Consider the following 22,153-nt stretch of genomic DNA (forward strand, 5'->3'; position numbering starts at 1 on the left):
AGTTCTCTGCGTTTAAGCCCTGCGTTTTTCATCACTGACTACTCAAATCAATAAAAAATCAGGTAGAAACGCACCAAAAACACTCTTTTTTGCAGCTGCATTTTTCCTCCCAAGAGATGCAGAAATGGTGCAGAAATTTTAGGGTATGTTTCCACCAGTAGGAATGGCTAAGTATTTGCTCAGGATTTGACGCAGGTAAAATCTGCATCTGAGGTCCACTGTCAGGTCACCTGCGTTTTTGATGTAGATTTGTGTGTGTTGTTGTAAGCTAAATAAATATATTTTTAAAAAAAACACACGCGAAACGCGCGTCGGGGCTATCAGGGTCAGCGTGTCACTGGGCAGAGCACCTTCTAGAGTGGCATTGATACAGGTAATATGTACAAGGCGGAGGGTGGTTTAAGTCTAACGCCTGTGCGTACAATCATGTGTATTTTTGAGGACGTTTGAGCTTGTAGGTGTATTGGTGTGGGCCGTATGTCAGGCTTCTCTGTGCTGCAAGGATTGCGTGTAATTATAAGCACCAGTTCACATCATGCTTTGGTCCAACTTCTAACTCCCTCCCTGCCCTAATTTTATATAATAACAATTCTGAATTGTAATTGTACTCAAGGGTGTTTCTGGCTAGGAATTTGTACATTACTATATGTGCAAAATTTGTATTTATTATTTCTTATGCACTGAAGAAAAAGAAAGAATTGTGATGTTGTTTCTTGTTCAGCCTCTTCTTTTACATTCTCCATTGAAGAGTAATGTTCACACACAGATAGATAGATACATCTATAGATCTATAAAGAGATGATAGATATAGATAGATAGATCTATCGATCTATCGTATCTATCTATTATCTATTTATCTATTATCTATCTATCATATCTATCGATATATCTATTTATCTATTATCTATCGATAGACCTATCTATCGATAGCTAGATAGATATATCAATAGATAGATAATAGATAAATCTATCAATAGATATGATAAATAGATATATCGATAGATAGATGATAGATAGATCGATAGATACAGTAGATAATAGATACAGTTTATCTATCTATAGATAATACCAGTGATAAACATAATAAAGTGGTACAAGGGGTAGCGTTTCTCCTTATGGAGAGTGACATACCAGCTGGCTTGTCAAGGTAAGGAGGCTTATTCGCCGTGCAATGCTCCTCTGGGAATTTAAATATGCAAATTGCCTCTTCTGACTTGTAGGATCCCTACTTCCAACAGGTGGCGCTATAGAGTTTAAGTCCTCTTTTTGTCAGAAGAGGCAATTTGAATATAAAATGGTACATAAAGAGTTAGGGCGGGATCACACATGCGAGAAACTCGGACGAGTCTCGCACCTTAATACCCTTCACTGCTGAAACCGCCCTTAGGCTGTGTGCCCACAATAATCCGAACAAAGCTAATATTTGTCTGTAGGTTGTTGAGAAGTTTCAACTGTGGTTTTGTAGTTTTTCTTTGGGCATTGGTTGTTGCCTCAGGAATGCCATACAAAATGTCTTGGGTGTGTTCCTTTATTGTAATTTTGAATAGGAAATTAAGTCCTTTCAGTGAAAGAAATCCACTCTGTTAACCCCTTCACAACCTTAGGCCTCTTTCACACATCAGTTTTTTGCTATCAGTCACAATCCGTCGAATTTTGAAAAAAATGAATCCGGCGACTAATGGACGCCCTCCCTTTGTCGAGTACAAAGGGGGTTGCATTATAACACAGCCCCCCCTCAGAGGTTATAGCTGAGTGTGGTATTATTGCTCAAAAGGTTAAGGTTTCGAAGGGTTAATAATTCTGGTAAGCTGTGAGCAGGTTCTCTCTGGTTTTATCTGGTTTGTTTCCCGCAGTTTATCTTTAATGTGATTGGTTGCTGTGTAAAAGTGCGGGAAAAAATTGCTCTATAAAATCAGCTGTTTGGACGGTTTGTCATCAGTCATCTGGCAAAGATTGAAGATCCCTCCCTCCCTCCCTTAAGTTATTGTTGTTTTTTATCTAAGCCTGTCGTGTCGTTTATTTGTGGGAAAATCGCCCGTTATTTTCGGGTGGATTTGGTAGTGTGGTATGATTTAAGTCAGTTTATGAAAAATGTAAATGGTTTATTCTTTTATGATGGATTAAAATACATTTTATAAGTAACTCAAAATAAACGCCACGGCCATTTTATTCCTAAAAGATTCTTGTTGTCATGTGTGTTTTATAATAATAATAATAATAATAATTTTATTTATATAGCGCCAACATATTCCGCAGCGCTTTACAACTTATAGAGGGGACTTGTACAGACAATAGACATTACAGCATAACAGAAATCACAGTTCAAAACAGATACCAGTAGGAATGAGGGCCCTGCTGCTCGCAAGCTTACAATCTATGAGGAAAAGGGGAGACACGAGAGGTGGATGGTAACAATTGCTTTAGTTATTTGGACCAGCCATAGAGACACAGAGGCTATTGACTGCATAAAGTGTATGAGAACATGATGCGAGGAACCTGATTATGTGTTTTTTTTTTTTAGCTTGTGTTACCATGACTTTTAACTCAGCATGCTCCGATTTATTTAGGATCCAATTAGCCAGATCCACTAGTCGGATCCGTCGACAAAAAACGAATCCATTGCATCAGTTTTTCACAATCTGCGACGGTCGAGCCAACGGATTGTGACTGACAGCAAAAAACTGATGTGTGCAAGGGGCCCTAGTCGTATCGATACATCCAGGTTGGGAAGTACTTCCTGACTTTTTCACACACAGGAGCTGTGCTCACACAATCGTCGCTGAGTGTTCAATGATTCTGACAACTGACACCTGGCATGCACTATCAGGAGCGGTGCCCGCTTAATGATATCGATCACAGCATTTAGAAGACAGGGACAGGGCTCCTTTCCGATCGGCACCCCCACGAGGTCATCGCGAGGGGCCGATCATTGCGATGGTGACCCAATGTTGTCATGACGACCTCCGGGTCACCAGGGCTAGCAAGTTTGGTTACATCATGCGCAGTGCATGATCTAACAAGCTTGTGTCAGTGCATCATTGACAGATTACAAAGCACTACAATACTCTTGCATAGCAATGCTTTATAAAGCAATCAAACTGCAAAAAGTCCTATAGAGACTAAAAAAGTAAAAAAAATAGCAAAAATACGTATTTTTTTAAAATCTAAAAATTTTGCGGATTATAAGACTCTCCGGATTATAAAATGCACCCCAAATTTTGAGGAGGAAAATAGGAAAAAACTTTTTTTTTTAATAAAATAGTGGTGCTTCTTATAATCCATGTGCCTTATTGCTTACCGGGGGTGGTGGCTGCGGTGAAGTGGGGTCCCAGGGTCGCTGCTGGCGGAGGTAGGAGTGGGGCAATGGTGCAGGCCTCAGGCTGGGATGAGGGGGTGTTCGGATGTGCAGCGCGCCGCTGCCGGTGTACAGTGCTGCAGGTGTCCGGCAGTGCTGTGGTTGTCTGGCGGTGCTGCAGAGGCTCTGCCGACATTTTGTGAAAGGCCAGAGCCCCCACAGTTCCATGGTTTCCTATGCAGTGGACTCCGGGAAAATGGCTGCCGGGGGCGGTGCATGCGCAGATGGAGATCTCGGCACCAAGATCTCGGGAGATGTCCCACTAGTTAACCTCTTCAGTGTACACCATAAAAAAATAAACAAAAAAAACAGGCAAAAAACGATGCTTTTTTCATCAGTGGAAAAATAAAAAAGTTACAGCTCTCAAAATATGGAGATGCAAAAATAATATTTTTTTCTATAAAAAAATTTTTTGTGTAAAAGCGACAAAATGTAAAAAAAATATAAATGCGGTATCCCTGTAATCATACTGATCCAAATAATAAAGCTGCCTTATAAATTTTGCTACACGTGGAATGACATAAAAAAATAAAACAAAATTACTGAATTGCTGGCTTTTTCTTCATTGTAACTCCCAAAAATCGGAATAGAAAGCGATCCAAAAATGTCATGTGCCCGAAAATGGTACCAATAAAAACGGCCCCGCAAAAAACAATCCCTCACATGACTCTACAGGGTGGGTCATGTATGTGGATACACCAAAATAAAAAATGGAATGGTTGGTTATATCAACTTCCTGTTTGTGGCACATTAGTATATGGGAGGGGGAAAACTTTTCAAGATGGGTCCGGTTCCAATTTTTGTTTTGCCCATTCTGCAAATTCAGCACGCCGATATGGCTTCAGTCGAATATCCCTTTGGTTGGCGGATATTAGTTCCTCACAAATGGCACCCTTACAAAATCCAGCTGCTGCAGCATCTCATCGAAGAATGACCCAGACTGGCACGCTGAATTTGCAGAACGGGCAAAACAAAAATTGGAACAGTACCCTCAGTTTACACAGAACATTATGTTCAGTGATGAGGCAAACTTTTTTGGGTGGGCCATTTATATGGATACACCTGAATCAAATGGGAATGGTGACAGTTTTCTTCTGTAGGGTGTCTTGCATTGAAATCTGCTGCTATGACCCGGGTACTGTGTTCACCAGACATCAACACAATTTCTATCCGCTCCTCACGTGTTAACCTCTGTGACATGTCAATGGCTGTAAACAAAAAACAAAAAGAAACTTGTAAATAACTCATGAAAAAATAAAGTTATGTTAAAACCAAGCACACCATTGTTTTTCTTGTGAAATTCTCAATATCTTTGTTGGGTCACATGACCAATGAAAAAAATAAAATTGGATCCAAGATGGCCGACTTCAAAATCGCCGCCATGGTCACCACTAGTGTTGAGCGATACCGTCCGATACTTGAAAGTATCGGTATCGGAAAGTATCGGCCGATACCGGCAAAGTATCGGATCCAATCCGATACCGATACCCGATACCAATACAAGTCAATGGGACTCAAGTATCGGACGGTATTCCTGATGGTTCCCAGGGTCTGAAGGAGAGGAAACTCTCCTTCAGGCCCTGGGAACCATATTAATGTGTAAAAGAAAGAATTAAAATAAAAAATATTGCTATACTCACCTCTCCGAGGGAACCGGCAGCGTTGTTTGCTTAAAATTCGCGCTTTTCTTTCCTTACGTGAAGTCCCGGCTTTGTGATTGGTTGCGTCGCAGTCACATGAGCGACGCAACCAATCACAGCAAGCCGTGACGTAATTTCAGGTCCTTAAGGATTTTAAAATTACGTCCCGGCTTTGTGATTCGTTGCGTCGCAGTCACATGGGCGACGCAACCAATCACAGCAAGCCGTGACGTAATTTCAGGTCCTTAAGGATTTTAAAATTACGTCCCGGCTTTGTGATTGGTTGCGTCGCAGTCACATGGGCGACGCAACCAATCACAAGCCGTGACGTCACGGGAGGCTGGACACGCGCGCATTTTAAAATGCGCGCTTGTCCAGCCTCCCGTGACGTCCCGGCTTGTGATTGGTTGCGTCGCGGTCAACCAATCACAAGCCGGGAGGCTGGACACGCGCGCATTTTAAAATGCGCGCTTGTCCAGCCTCCCGTGACGTCCCGGCTTGTGATTGGTTGCGTCGCGGTCAACCAATCACAAGCCGGGAGGCTGGACACGCGCGCAATTTAAAATTTAAATTTAAAATTTTAAAATGCGCGCGTGTCCAGCCTCCCGGCTTGTGATTGCTTGACCGCGACGCAACCAATCACAAGCCGGGACGTCACGGGAGGCTGGACAAGCGCGCATTTTAAAATGCGCGCGTGTCCAGCCTCCCGGCTTGTGATTGGTTGACCGCGATGCAACCAATCACAAGCCGGGACGTCACGGGAGGCTGGACAAGCGCGCATTTTAAAATGCGCGCGTGTTTAGCCTCCCGTGACGTCACGGCTTGTGATTGGTTGCGTCGCCCATGTGACTGCGACGCAACCAATCACAAAGCCGGGACGTAATTTTAAAATCCTTAAGGGCCTGAAGTTACGTCACGGCTTGCTGTGATTGGTTGCGTCGCCCATGTGACTGCGACGCAACCAATCACAAAGCCGGGACGTAATTTTAAAATCCTTAACCCCTTCACCCCCGGAGCTTTTTCCGTTTTTCCGTTTTCGTTTTTCGCTCCCCTCCTTCCCAGAGCCATACCTTTTTTATTTTTCTGTCAATTTGGCCATGTGAGGGCTTATTTTTTGCGGGACGAGTTGTACTTTTGAACGACATCATTGGTTTTACCATGTCGTGTACTAGAAAACGGGAAAAAAATTCCAAGTGCAGTGAAATTGCAAAAAAAGTGCAATCCCACACTTGTTTTTTGCTTGCCTATTTTGCTAGGTTCACTAAATGCTAAAACTGACCTGCCATTATGATTCTCCAGGTCAGTACGAGTTCATAGACACCTAACATGACTAGGTTCTTTTTTACCTAAGTGGTGAAAAAAAATTCCAAACTTTGCAAAAAAATAAATAAATAAAATTGCGCCATTTTCCGATACCCGTAGCGTCTCCATTTTTCGTGATCTGGGGTCGGGTGAGGGCTTATTTTTTGCGTGCCGAGCTGGCATTTTTAATGATAGCATTTCGGTGCAGATACGTTCTTTTGATCGCCCGTTATTGCATTTTAATGCAATGTCGTGGCGACCAAAAAAACGTAAATCTGGCGTTTCGATTTTTTTTTTCATTACGCCGTTTAGCGATCAGGTTAATGCTTTTTTTTTATTGATAGATCGGGCGATTCTGAACACGGCGATACCAAATATGTGTAGGTTGGGCTTTTTTTTTATTGATTTATTTTGATTGGGGCGAAAGGGGGGTGATTTAAACTTTTATATTTTTTTTATTTTTTTCACATTTTTTTTTACTTTTTTTTTTAACTTTTACCATGCTTCTATAGCCTCCATGGGAGGCTAGAAGCAGGCACAGCCCGATCGGCTCTGCTACATAACAGCGATCATCAGATCGCTGTTATGTAGCTAAAATGCAGGTGTGCTGTGAGCGCCGACCACAGGGGGGCGCTCACAGCCACCGGCGATCAGTAACCATAGAGGTCTCCAGGACCTCTATGGTTACAATGGAGGAGCATCGCCGACCCCCGATCATGTGACAGGGGTCGGCGATGCGCTCATATCCGGCCGCACGGCCGGATGCGGTAGTTAAATGCCGCTGTCTGAGTTTGACAGCGGCATTTAACTAGTAATTTAGCTATTTAACTAGTTTAATAGCGGCGGGTGATCGCGATTTCACCCGCCGCTATTGCGCGCACATGTCAGCTGTAAAAAACAGCTGACATGTCGCGACTTTGATGTGCGCTCACCGCCGGAGCGCACATCAAAGCGGGGGTCCCGACATGTGACGTACTATTACGTCACATGTCGGGAAGGGGTTAAGGACCTGAAATTACGTCACGGCTTGCTGTGATTGGTTGCGTCGCCCATGTGACTGCGACGCAACCAATCACAAGCCGGGACTTCACGTAAAGGAAAGAAAAGCGCGAATTTTAAACAAAGAACGCTGCCGCTTCCCTCGGTAAGGTGCAGGCTGCGTCGGAGAGGTGAGTATAGCAATATTTTTTATTTTAATTCTCTATTTTACACATTTTTACATTAATGTTGTTTCGATACCGATACCCGATACCACAAAAGTATCGGATCTCGGTATCGGAATTCCGATACCCGCAAGTATCGGCCGATACCCGATACTTGCGGTATCGGAATGCTCAACACTAGTCACCACCCATCTTGAAAAGTTTTCCCCCTCCCCCTCCCACCAATGTGCCACAAACAGGAAGGTATCACCAACCGTTCCCATTTTATTATTTTATTTAGGTGTATCCATATAAATGGCCCTCCCTGTATAGGCAGAAATATGGAAAAATTATAGCTATATATATGGTGATGAACAAGAAAATGCATCTTTAATGTGTGATAGCAGCCAAACATAAAAAACTATATAAATCTGTTATCACTTCAACCCGAAGAATAAAGTCGTCCTAGTCACTTATACAACACGAGGAACGGTGTAAAAAATAAATAAAGCCCATTCTTTACGTACTGTTGATTTGTTCATACTGCGATCTTTGGGAGGCAGAAAAGTTTCAACCCACATTTATCCTGCGCTCTGTGCTGAGCGATTACACCAGGGTTTCTATGTAAATCTCTGAAATACGTGATTCTGAGGGAACCCCCAGAGGAAGATTCCCTATAAAGAGTTAGACAGAGGCACTGTAGACTTGTCTGACCTATGATCAGGTGATGTCTGTTGTTTAGGCGTGCATAAAACTGCAGTTGGCCACCTCAGGGGCTCTCCCAGCTGGGTCATGGCACCAACAAACTATAATGGCAAAATCTGCACTAAATTATGACGCTACTTCTGTTCACAGTTTTGCACTGTGCCTCAAAAGTAGTTCCCGATTACATGTAGTGAATTGGCGTACTCTGCAACAATTGCACAACAAAACTGCGAAGTTTAGTTTTTCCTATTAGACCTTATAAAAAATAAAATAATTGGGTTTAATACAACATTTTAGTGGTAAAAGTGTAATTTTTATTTCTTCACCGCCCAATGGTATAAAATTCTGTGAGGCACATGTGATATCAACATACTCGCTGCACCCTGCATGAATTAATTGAGAGATGTAGTTTGTAAAATTACATCACTTTAGGGGGAGTTTCTGCTGTTCTGGCACCTCAAGGTCTCTGCCAATGTGACATGGCACCCTCAATGCATTCCAGCAAAACCTGAACTCCTAAATGGCACTTCTTCCATTTTGAGCTTTGCAGTTGTAGTTTCCAAAATGGGGTAACTTGTGGGGGGTTTCCACTGTTTAGGCACATCAGGGGCTCTGGAAACATGACATGGCGTCCATACATTAGTTTTCCACCACATATGGGGTATTGGCATACTCAGGAAAAATTGTCTAGTCACCAATGTCCAGATATAATGACTGGCACTTCTCAATGCATACTAATCAAAATAGCAATAAAATGCATTAAAGCTTTATTGTAAACAATTTTTATCACATGCATAAATGCCCAAGCACCCTAACAAAGTGGGTAGCTGAATAATGTATATCACACTCAGTAGTCAGTAGTGCAAAGTAGTTAATATACATCCCTTATACCTGTCCGGTACATCCCTAGCTGCCACAGCATGGATATAATACCGATGTATATGAAACCAACAGATAAGAGTAATATCTACCTGCAACACAGCGTCCCACCTCACCCCAACGCGCGTTTCGCAACCAGCTTCTTCCGGGGGCATTGCCGGTTGAAGCCGGTTGCGAAACGCAAGGATGCGGCGAATCTGTTCCTCCGAATCTAAATTCGAGACACAAGCCTCAGATTTGAGAAATCGTTTTCTGGCCCCGGGGTACAGTCGGAGATCTGTTAAGTACGGTTATGACCGAGCCAGAAAAACTCCACATGAGACTCTATTATATCCGCCCAGCAGACGGACAAATAAGGGTGGAGCTGGCCCCATCCGCTTTATTTCTACTTAGAATCATGAGTGGAACAATATGTGCTCCATCCTTACTAAACACTGGTCCGTCCTCGGGACAGAGCCCTCCCTGGCGGCCTCCCTAGGGTCCTTCCACAGATGACCTCTAGGAGGTGTAAAAATCTAAATGACTTATTGGTACGTAGCCACTATGTCCCCACCCTGAGTAACCCACTTGGTACTAATGGCCCCATTCGGGGATGCTTTCCGTGCGGGCACTGTCTTGCCTGCACCAATGTCCTGCGCTGCTCCAGTTTTACTTCTACTGACGGAAATAAGGAATTCCAAATTAAGCAACGGATTTCATGTAGCACAACCAACGTAATCTATTATGCTACATGTCCTTGCCCCATGGTGTATGTGGGGCTAACTACTCAGGAACTTAGAGTCCGAGTTCGTGAGCATGTGCGGGACATTGGTGCGGCCAGGACAGTGTTCAACACGTCTGATCCTAAATCAATTCCCCGCCACTTCAAGTCGCACCATAAATGCGACACGAGACTTCTTCAGGTGAGGGGAATTGATGTTTTTTGATGTTTTACATCTGGGGATTTGTGGTGGTGACAATAAAAAGCTCTTGGCACGAATCGAAACAAAATGGATCGTGCAACTTGATACTATGTCACCAAATGGTTTGAACGAAGCACTGAGCTTCGCTCCTTACCTATGAGGAGTTTGTGATCTTCATGTTCTACTGTTCTTGGTATGCCCTATGTATAGGTACCTCCTGCCCCCATCAACCTCCCCCTCTTTCCCTACCCTCTGTTTCAGCCGGTATGTTGTTTTTATTTTGTTTGTGATTTTAATGTTTTTTTCTTTTTTGCATTATCAGTAATTTCAGTAGATCTGGTGTCCAAGGCTCTCCCTATGGATGTGCTCTCGGCTCTGCCAATAATTCTGATTGATGCCACCCCAACCCTGGGGGGACCCAAGCTGGGCCTTATGGATAAAGAAGTGTGACTTCCCATTTTTGCTCATCATGACTGACATTTATTTATTTCTATTGGATCGGATGAACTTCTCCTTAAGATGTGGACTTATCATGTTGTAATATGATTCTCTATTTAATGTGTGTCTTTTTATGATATTGTAAGGTGGAAATGTTTAAATTGGGTCTCGTATTTTTGGTTGGGTGGAGGGCATGTCATAGCATATAATTGCTGTTTGATGAGAACGTACTTCCCATTGGTGGCCGAGCGCGTCGCGCTGCGGTCCGCTGTGCCCTGGTGTGGACCGGCGTGTCCTGGTCTTGTTGGCACGCTCCGAGTGCTGTACTTGCAGCGCCCCCACTGCCGCAGGGCAATTGGCAATCCACAGTCCTTGCAATAAATCACAGTCCAAGTATAATAAATCACAGTTCCAAGGCACACATGACCTGATTCTTCAGGCTTAAGTAGATCCTGTTCGTGACGCCAAGATTGCAGCGCCCCCACTGCCGCAGGGCCGAGGGGTACCCGGTACCGGGCCTCTGAGTCTCTGCTCTGGGGTTGTCACGGTGGCTAGACCCGGTCCGTGACCCTGCTGAGGGGGCGCCCAATGTAAGGTGTGAATGGTGGTGGTAGTGCGGTGCAGTAAATAACGAGGACACCAAGTTGCAGTCTCTTTACCTCTTTACTGAAGGCTTCAGGGTCCTCAGTCCGGAATACGGTTAACCAGGCTACGCAAGTCCGGCCGGTCCGATGGCACCTCCAGAGTTCCCTTTGCAGGTGGAAATCTGTGCCTACCTTCTAGCGCCTGTGTGTTGCGGTCCTTCCCTGCTGTGCTTACGGGATAATCCCCACAACTGTTGTGTCTGTTTCTCGTGTTCCCTCACAACTCGATTCTGATGTTCTTCCACGTCCCCCAGATCTTATGGTTAGGACGCACCCGTATGACGGGGAGGCTCGGAGCTCTTCCGGGACTCTAGCGTCGCCCCACTCCTGTTGTTACCCCCCTGTGTCTTCCTAGGTCAATTGGGTGAGACAGCCCGCCTATAACTGACTGTCCTGCCGTAGGTTTGAAGTTTGGCCTGGAGCTCTATACTTCCTCGGCGTTCCGGCCACCGGTTATGCGCCTCAATAGGATGTTGCCTCGTCTTACAGCACGACTCCTACTGGTATTCTCCTTGTTGCGTTAATCTCGTTTCTCACTCAGCACAATAAACCTCGCTTCTTGTCCTTTCTAAGGGTACCGCCGCTATATCGTGCAGGCGCGGTCCCGTAACGTTCTCTCTGGTTGCTAGGCCTCTGTCAGGATCCCATCCCTGACAGGGACCCCTCTGAATCTTCCCCTACAACACCCTCTGCCACAAGGTGTTGCCTGGTTCCAACCCAGTCAGCTTTCTCATCTAACTTCCTATCCAACCCCCAGTTTTACCAGACTGTGAGGAGTGGCCTAATACATAGTACCCTTAGCTCCCCCTGGAGGCCAGACTGTGAAGTGTATTGGTGTCTGTGATACCTGGTCAGATGAACTCCTTCAGTGCCATCAGACGTACCATAGCCCCCCTTAGCGGCGGAGCATCAGTACTGCAACGACCAGGACTCTGGGGCGCTGCACTCCCCCCCGGTTAAATCCAGTACTCCTGGACTGGGAAGAAAACAACAATACATGTCAGCAAAAATACATACAATTTTGAAAATGCAAGTACAAGTAAACTTTAACAGAGCTTCCCTTTATGGGAGGTGAGGACACTTGAACGTTACAAACATGGTTAAATATTTAAGTAACATACTATAAATAACTTCTTTTACCCAACCGGGTATTCTACTAAGTGCAAATTTTTGAACAATAATTTAACTTTGCCTTTAAGGACGTACTCGCTGAATCCACTAAAGACCTTCTTATAAAACATTATAAGGCTAATCAACTTTTCTGCATTCTCCTTCTTTACATCTGCAGGACCACCTGTCCTATCTGCTCCAGGCCTACTGCCTCTCCTTTCTGTTACAGGACCGCCCCTTTCTGCCCGGGCCTACTGCCTTTCTACTACTATACACGGTATAGAACTTATCATCCATCTTTCAGTTCAGGATTACTGAGCCATCTCTGTATGGCTCCTAGGAGGACTCACTGACTAACCCCGTACGGTTTCACTTCCTGTCCTCATTCTTTTATCAACATCATTAAACATTTCTCACAATCAACTAGTTAGCTACATTTAACTTCTTCTTTCAAGACATTATTGCCATTTAACCAACTTAAGGCAACACTGTTCATAAGTGCAATATGTGAACATTCCCTTTAAGAGGGGACCAAGTCTCTATGAGGTAGTGCAACTTCTCAAGCTTCAAGTCTGTTCGCAGTAAGGACTCCGGTGCTGGTTCCAAGACCAGTGTCTTCGCAAAGAGTCCTTTCCTTGTGTAAAACCAGTAGAGAGCACCTTTAAGAAGGTGCAAACTATATACAAAAAGTTTGTAATCATGCATTGTTCATGATTCAACAGTTCTTTCAATGATGAATAAACAGGAAACAAAAACAAAACAAAAAGCAGAAGAAGGGATCCCGGGTCAACAAAGGGATCCCTTTAAGAGTTAACCCTGAACGGGTTGTAGCAGCAAAACATCAGAAGAACAAACAGTTAACTATTTACATAAGGAAGCATTCTTGCTTACTCAGTTTGTGGCTGTGCAGGAAGCGGTCTCCTTCCGGGCTTCACCCGGCCAACGGGTCGCGTTGATGTGACAAGGACCGGTCCCGGCTCCAGCAACGACAGGATCCCTCGTCGGCATGCCCTCCTCGCTTGTGGGCGAGCGCGACCCAGAGGCACAAGGTGGGCCTGGACCTCCTGAGGTTCTGCGGGGACGGGCTCCGGCACCTTCCCTGCAGAAGGCTCGACCTCCGACGTTCCGGCAGCAGCCTGGAGGGCGACGCACCGTTGGACGCCTCGAGCTATCCAGCCAGTTTCACCAGCTTCCCTCCTCCACCGGGTATAGGTCACTGCGTCGCCAGGCTCCAGGTCGCAATCGTACCTTCCCCCGCAGGGCTCCACTTCGTCTCGGTCAACACGGACCTGTAGCGGCTCCCCGATCTCCTGAATAACTCCCCTTCCTTTCCGGGAGTTGAAGGACACCACAACACCCCAGTGTGACGGCGGGGTCTCTTCGACGCTTGTCAGATCGACCTGGGCTGCAGGCTGGGGTCTGTTCCGCCATGCTGTCATCAGGCACCGCAGGTGTTCTGCCTCCGGCAGGATCCTCAGGCCCTGTGCCTGCAGCTCACACTCTGCCGCGGCTGGGATGGAGGAAGCAGGGGACACTGGAGTTAGGCGAACCTCCGTAGGCTGACCCAGCCGAGCGATCACCCGAGCGTCGGCCTCAAGGCGGCGTGCTATCTGCCGGGCCTCGGCTGCGGCCACGCACTCCTCAGACGGCGGCCAGTTGGGTCTGCCCGTCGGTGACTTCGTAAGGGCCAGTCCCTGCAACGATGGGGCATCTGGGGCTGTGTCGGGTGGTGCGGCCTCATGCGGGGTCGGGTCGTCCCCACGCGGTGCTCCCGGCGTCGCCATCTTTGCTTCTTCTCCAGTGTCTTCTTCCCGCGGTCTCTTTCGTGGGCGGCCCTGTCTCCATGGTCTCCACCCTCCAAAGAGGATGAGAAGGCGGACCTCGGCTGTTGACGGACACGTCCTCAGGATGCAAAAATATTTAGACTTTGCGGCCATTGTCCTTCGCGCTCTCCAGCTTGTCTACGCCCACTCCACGCCCCTCTTCTTCTCCTGCGCTCTCCTCAGCGCTGTAATGGCGGATGGTTTTGGCGGCAATTGGCAATCCACAGTCCTTGCAATAAATCACAGTCCAAGTATAATAAATCACAGTTCCAAGGCACACATGACCTGATTCTTCAGGCTTAAGTAGATCCTGTTCGTGACACCAAGATTGCAGCGCCCCCACTGCCGCAGGGCCGAGGGGTACCCGGTACCGGGCCTCTGAGTCTCTGCTCTGGGGTTGTCACGGTGGCTAGACCCGGTCCGTGACCCTGCTGAGGGGGCGCCCAATGTAAGGTGTGAATGGTGGTGGTAGTGCGGTGCAGTAAATAACGAGGACACCAAGTTGCAGTCTCTTTACCTCTTTACTGAAGGCTTCAGGGTCCTCAGTCCGGAATACGGTTAACCAGGCTACGCAAGTCCGGCCGGTCCGATGGCACCTCCAGAGTTCCCTTTGCAGGTGGAAATCTGTGCCTACCTTCTAGCGCTTGTGTGTTGCGGTCCTTCCCTGCTGTGCTTACGGGATAGTCCCCACAACTGTTGTGTCTGTTTCTCGTGTTCCCTCACAACTCTATTCTGATGTTCTTCCACGTCCCCCAGATCTTATGGTTAGGACGCACCCGTATGACGGGGAGGCTCGGAGCTCTTCCGGGACTCTAGCGTCGCCCCACTCCTGTTGTTACCCCCCTGTGTCTTCCTAGGTCAATTGGGTGAGACAGCCCGCCTATAACTGACTGTGCTGCCGTAGGTTTGAAGTTTGGCCTGGAGCTCTATACTTCCTCGGCGTTCCGGCCACCGGTTATGCGCCTCAATAGGATGTTGCCTCGTCTTACAGCACGACTCCTACTGGTATTCTCCTTGTTGCGTTGATCTCGTTTCTCACTCAGCACAATAAACCTCGCTTCTTGTCCTTTCTTAGGGTACCGCCGCTATATCGTGCAGGCGCGGTCCCGTAACGTTCTCTCTGGTTGCTAGGCCTCTGTCAGGATCCCATCCCTGACAGGGACCCCTCTGAATCTTCCCCTACAACACCCTCTGCCACAAGGTGTTGCCTGGTTCCAACCCAGTCAGCTTTCTCATCTAACTTCCTATCCAACCCCCAGTTTTACCAGACTGTGAGGAGTGGCCTAATACATAGTACCCTTAGCTCCCCCTGGAGGCCAGACTGTGAAGTGTATTGGTGTCTGTGATACCTGGTCAGATGAACTCCTTCAGTGCCATCAGACGTACCATAGCCCCCCTTAGCGGCGGAGCATCAGTACTGCAACGACCAGGACTCTGGCGCGCTGCATACTGCTCCCCACACGTGCGCACTGGGCCTGACGCCGGGTTCCACGGCCCGGACCTGTCGGACGCAGCGCGCACGCGCCGACAGTGCCGCCGTGATTGGCCGCCGAGCATCATGTGACCGGGGTCAGGGGCTATTTCAAGGTCCTTGCTGGCACAAACAGACTATCCCCTTGAGGAACCGGCACCGTGTTGCCGCGAAACGCGCGTCGGGGTCCATCTTCCGGCTGTTTCCCCCACCTCGCCCCCGTTACTGGTAAGCCCTGCACTTATATCAACCCCTTACTTAGTGGTGATGTTATGAAGCCCCATTGAGGGATGCTTGTTTGGGGAATTGGTATTTGATATTGGGCTAGGCCGATTGTGGCCTTTCTATTATACAGCACTTAGTTACATGTGCATACATCTTTTGAGGGGGGGGCTCCTTGATGCTTTCCCTTTTGGGGGCATCATCTGTGGGTTTGGGGATGGTGTTCTCAGCATTTCTAGGCATTTCTTTCGTTCATGTTACTGTATAATGTCAATGAACTTTTTTTTTTAATTTGTTTATTAGTTCAGAATAAAACAATCATTGCACACATTTGCAATTATCATCATTAATTATACCATGGAGTACAAATAGTTGCAAAGTATCGTCATATCCAAAGGTTACAAAGGTAATGGAGTGTGCATGTTAAATCATTAGTTCCTTATAAAAATACCTATTGTACAACTTTAACAACTTTAACCATTAATAGTGAGACGCCAAAAGGAAAAAAAATGTCAATGAACTTTACGTTTTATTATGGAATATTTATTGACTAAACATTTTTGATATTATGTTCATCGATGCTCCGTATTTTTTCTCCTTCTTCAAGCATGGCATCTTTGGAGCTGATTTAGTGAGCCTGAGGGTGACTGGTCATTATTTTTTACCACACCCCGTGCCTCACAATATGTATTTGGGGTCTTTGTTATTAATAAAATCCTATGTAGAAGGGAGCATGAGGAGGAGGGAGTAGCTATATGCAGAGCTCCTCCCATCTACATAGACTCTGATCTGTAGCAACCGTCATCTCCTATCTCATTAGTGTATAAATCTGTCTTCACTGAAAACCGATTTTACACAAGAATTCAGAATTTTCAAAATTAAAAATCAGTTAAGGAAGAGAAAGAGGTTGAGTTCTCTGATAAGATATATTACATAGTTTCTTATTTTAACCTGTACTTTTGATTCATTCAATGAAAATTAAAACCATGGTTACTTTTTAAATAAGACGGGACACTCACCCCGGAAGAAGCAGGGCGAAACACGTGTCGAAGTGGAGGGATGCAGTGCCTAATTAGCTTGTGGCCAGGACTAATTTATGTAACCATGTAATACCTTGTATTTACAATCATGTTCACTCCTGGCAGCGACCTTATTACACTGACTACATTGAGTATGGTTGTTCATATTGGGAAGGGTTATCATGTATTATTTGATTTATACCCTTCACTTATAACACCGCTGCCGTAGGTTTATGATATCATGCATACTAGTACTAAGTATGTTGCCACATCTCAATCATTTAGGCATCTCTCTGATTTTAAGATGATTAATCTACTATATAATTGTCTAAGGGGTACTTCCGTCTTTCTGTCTGTCTGTCACAGATATTCATTGGTCGCGGCCTCTGTCTGTCATGGAATCCAAGTCGCTGATTGGTCTCGCCAGCTGCCTGTCATGGCTGCCGCGACCAATCAGCGACGGGCACAGTCCGATTAGTCCCTCCCTACTCCCCTGCAGTCAGTGCCCGGCGCCTGCTCCATACTCCCCACAGTCACCGCTCACACAGGGTTAATGCCAGCGGTAACGGACCGCGTTATGCCACGGGTAACTCACTCCGTTACCGCCTCTATTAACCCTGTGTGACCAAGTTTTTACTATTAATGCTGCCTATGCGGCGTCAATAGTAAAAATATCTAATGTTAAAAATAATAATTAAAAAAAAAATCATTACATACTCACCTTCCGCCGCTTTTCCCGCTCCTCGCTACGCTCCGGTGACCGGTCCATGCAAGCGGCAGGTTCCGGTGCTAAGGATGGTCTGCGAGAAGGACCTTCCATGACGTCACTGTCATGTGACCGCGACATCATCACGGGCCCTGCGCGCCTGCGTGAGAAGGACCTGCCATGACGTCGCGGTCATGTGACCGCGACGTCATCGCAGGCCCTGCGCGCCTGCGCGAGAGCGATGTCATCACACCCTGGGACCGGAAGCTGCCTACAGAACTACAAGGGTACCCTCAGAAGGTGAGTATATGTTTAATTTTTATTTTTTAACCTGTGACATGCGTGGCTGGGCAATATACTACGTAGCTGGGCAATATACTACGTGACTAGCCAATATACTACGTGGCTGGGCAATATACTACGTCACTGGGCAATATACTACGTAACTGGGCAATATACTACGTCACTGGGCAATATACTATGTAACTGGGCAATATACTACGTCACTGGGCAATATACTATGTAACTGGGCAATATACTACATGGCTGTGTAATATACTACGTGGTTCTGTGCTGTATACTATGTCGCTGTGCAATATACTACGTGGCTCTGTGCTGTATACTACGTAACTGGGCAATATACTACGTGGCTCTGTGCTGTATACTATGTCGCTGTGCAATATACTACGTGGCTCTGTGCTGTATACTACGTAACTGGGCAATATACTACGTAACTGGGCAATATACTACGTGGCTGGGCAATATACTACGTCACTGGGCAATATACTACGTCACTGGGCAATATACTACGTCACTGGGCAATATACTATGTAACTGGGCAATATACTACGTCACTGGGCAATATACTACGTCACTGGGCAATATACTACGTCACTGCGCAATATACTACGTCACTGGGCAATATGCTACGTCACTGGGCAATATACTACGTAACTGGGCAATATACTACGTAGACATGCATATTCTAGAATACCCGATGCGTTAGAATTGGGCCACCATTTAGTATTCAATAAACAGTATATTCAATTTTTTGTAGTACTCAATTCTTTAGTCCTGAGAGCTACCTAGTTTCTGGCTGTCTATGTATTGATAATTTGAAGTGCTGCCAATTGAGTTCCTATTTTATTATTAGGACTGTCCCTTTGATTAATATTTAAAGGGAACCTGTCACCCCCAAAATCGAAGGTGAGCTAAGCCGGCATCAGGGGCTTATCTACAGCATTCTGTAATGCTGTAGATAAGCCCCCGATGTATCCTGAAAGATGAGAAAAAAAGGTTAGGTTATACTCACCCAGGGGCGGTCCCACTGTGCTTCTGGTCCGCTGGGTGTCGTGGTCTGGTCCGGGGCCTCCCACCTTCTTAAGATGACGTCCTCTTCTTGTCTTCACTCTGCGGCTCCGGCGTACTTTTTCTGCACTGTTGAGGGCAGAGCAAAGTACTGCAGTGCGCAGGCGCCGAGCCTCTCTGACCTTTCCCGATGCCTGTGTCCAGTGCGTATATGACGGTGCAATTACGTCATTTTGCTGGCTGATTATGTCATTGCGCTGGCAACTGACAGAAGAGGCAATGGAAGCTTCCCTGGAGCTGCACTGCCAGGAAAAAACCCAGCCCTAAGATGTGCGCCGCCGATGGGGGCACACAAAACATTATCAATCAAGCCATGGTTCCCTCGGAACCGTGGGTCCTGGGCAGTTGCCCAAATTTCTATCATTACAATCTACCTATGTATTCATATAATACAGGCAGTGCAGCAGAGTGTATATACATTACATAGAGTATAGACCAATGTGTGTTTATGTATTTACACCCTGCTGTATACATACAGATACAAGGGGGTGCTACATGCCCACCCATAAGTTTCCAGAGCCTGAAACGGAGGGACATTTTGACATCGCATCACAGGAAGCCAGGAGATTCTTAGCCAGAGATCATGAGCAGCTCAGGTTACAGAAGGATTTGAGAAAGGAAGGTATTTAGTGAAGTGCTTATCTATTTCAGTTCCTTCACATGAAAGGGACATGTAAAGAAGTGGCCAACACTTGTAACATTTTTTTTAAGTATTTTTACTTTGCAGCATTTTTTTCACAGCTGTGTAAAACTTTTAAACCCCATCAGTCTCCTTCTTGGGCAAATAGCCCTTAGGCTGGGTTCACACTGCGTTATTGGCGTCCGTTAGACAGACTACGTTACACCGCGGCATAACGCGGTGTAACGTAGTCCGTTAACGCCGCCATTAATTCCTATGACAGACACATCGCTAGCGCACGCCCACAATGGACGCGCTAGCTATGTGCCGTCATTGAGTGACGGACCCTGGGACGCGGGCTGCTGCGTTTTCGGGTCCGTCACTGCTAGCGCAGATATAGCTAGCAGATGCTCTATCTGCGCTAGCGCGATGACAAATTGGCACTTGCATTAACAGCAGCCCGTTAACGCATGTGTTGAACTGGCTGCTGTTAACGCAATGTGAACCTAGCCTTACACAGCCTGGAGGTGTGTTTGGGGTCATTGTCCTGTTGAAAAATAAATGATGGTCTAACTAAACGCAAACCAGATGGAATAGCATGCCGCTGCAAGATGCTGTGGTAGCCATGCTGGTTCAGTATGCCTTCAATTTTGAATAAATCCTCAACAGTGTTACCAGCAAAGCACCACCACACCATCACACCTCCTCCTCCATGCTTCACGGTGGGAAGCAGGCATGTAGAGTCCATCCGTTCACCTTTTCTACGTCGCACAAAGACACGGTGATTGGAACCAAAGATCTCAAATTTGGACTCATCAGACCAAAGCACAGATTTCCACTGGTCTAATGTCCATTCCTTGTGTTCTTTAGCCCAAACAAGTCTCTTCTGCTTGTTGCCTGTCCTTAGCAGTGGTTTCCTGGCAGCTATTTTACCATGAAGGCCTGCTGCACAAAGTCTCCTCTTAACAGTTGTTGTAGAGATGTGTCTGCTGCTAGAACTCTGTGTGGCATTGACCTGGTCTCTAATCTGAGCTGCTGTTAACCTGCGATTTCTGAGGCTGGTGACTATTATAAACCTATCCTCAGAAGCAGAGGTGACTCTTGGTCTTGAGCGGTCCTCATGTGAGCCAGTTTCTTTGTAGCGCTTAATGTTTTTTTTCAACTGCACTTGGGGACACTTTCAAAGTTTTAAAAAACAAACAATAGCACACTGGCGCTAATGAGGTAGTAAGTGTGCAAGCTGCTGATATCAGACGGGTGCCGTGCCTCGCCCGTCACACCTACTGGTGAACCAAGAAAAACATATAAAACTGAGATATCGCGCTAAACACTGTGTGTCCTACTCGAGACTGTCAAATATGACACAAAGACCTTTTCTAAAGTGATAATAATAGTAACAAACTACCGCCACTATGAGTGCCAAATTCAGTGTAGATTTTATATACCTCTTTGGGTAAGGAGCAGAGCTCACTTTCTTTATAAAATCTACACTGAATTTGACACTTTCAAAGTTTTCCCAATTTTTCGGACTGACTGACCTTCATTTCTTAAAGTAATGATGGCCACTTGTTTTTCTTTACTTAGCTGCTTTTTTCTTGCCATAATACAAATTCTAACAGTCTATTCAGTAGGATTATCAGCTGTGTATCCACCAGACTTCTGCTCAATATAACTGATGGTCTCAACCCCATTTAGAAGGCACGAAATCCCACTTAAACCTGACAGGGCACACCTGTGAAGTGAAAACCATTTCCGGTGACTACCTCTTGAAGCTCATCAAGAGAATGCCAAGAGTGTGCAAAGCAGTCATCAAAGCAAAATGTGGCTACTTTGAAGAACCTAGAATAGAAGACATATTTTCAGTTGTTTCACACTTTTTTGTTAAGTATATAATTCCACATGTGTTAATTCATAGTTTTGATGCCTTCAGTATGACTGTTCAATTTTCATAGTCATGAAAATACAGAAAAATCTTTAAATGAGGTGTGTCCAAACTTTTGGTCTGTACTGTAGATAAAACCGCAAAGCAAGATGTGAATAGAAAAAAATAGTATGTAAGTAAGTAGCAGTTGCCGTTTGCTTACATCTTGTTCTACATGCTATGAATATAGTATTGTGCAAGTTTGCAATGACTTTACTTGTAGTTAAATTGGCAAAGGCTAACTCTGTTGTTTCTATTATATTTTCTTTTAGATGACCTATTTAACTTAATAGGTACCGTTGGAGACATTTCAGATATTTCAGAAATGGAAAATAAAGCAGAAAAAAATCGAAAAGAAAGCCCACAGTCTGAGAGCAGAGATGGAACAGGGGGACGACCGGAGGTACATCATACCGCAGATGCCCAACACAGCAAAATGCCTTCTGGTAAGCAACAAAATATCACAAACAACTATCAACAAAACCAATCAAGCTGGAAAGGGTAATCTGGAAGGTTGGCTGTGCTTTAAATGTGTAGGCAGAATACCTGGTTTATATGAATACTTACAGTATGTTATACATTTATTCTGTATCATTTCTTAAATGGAATTTGTCTACACCTAGACAATCGGAGGTGCTTCCAAATAAGGCAGTGTGAAACCTTTCCATGTATATCTGTTTTGTCGTTGTCTGGTGCTCTCTTGGTCTGCATTTCAACTTTTATTCATATGCAAATTAGCTTTGCAGGTGCATTGGTGGGAGTATCGGTGCACTTGCAATTACTTCTTTGCTTCTGCCTGCCGGAGCCACCCTTCACTCAATGATTGACAGTGGATAGAAGAGGTGACGTTATACAGCAGAGCCTGTGTCTCATAAATCAAAGGGAAA

At 45.6% G+C, this 22,153-nt stretch overlaps 1 protein-coding gene across 1 annotated transcript in view; it reads left to right on the forward strand.

Moving 5' to 3' along the window:
* The window catches only part of LOC143782308 (NFX1-type zinc finger-containing protein 1-like), a 495,771-nt gene that overhangs the window by 24,239 nt on the left and 449,379 nt on the right, over positions 1–22,153 (forward strand). Inside the window, exon 2 of the mRNA XM_077269631.1 lies at positions 21,539–21,712. Within this exon, the coding sequence (XP_077125746.1) occupies positions 21,592–21,712 (121 nt within the window). The 5' untranslated portion in view covers positions 21,539–21,591. The remainder of the gene's footprint in view (positions 1–21,538; positions 21,713–22,153) is intronic.

The sequence above is a fragment of the Ranitomeya variabilis genome, chromosome 6 (genome assembly GCF_051348905.1).
Source record: "Ranitomeya variabilis isolate aRanVar5 chromosome 6, aRanVar5.hap1, whole genome shotgun sequence".
Classification (NCBI taxonomy): domain Eukaryota; kingdom Metazoa; phylum Chordata; class Amphibia; order Anura; family Dendrobatidae; genus Ranitomeya; species Ranitomeya variabilis.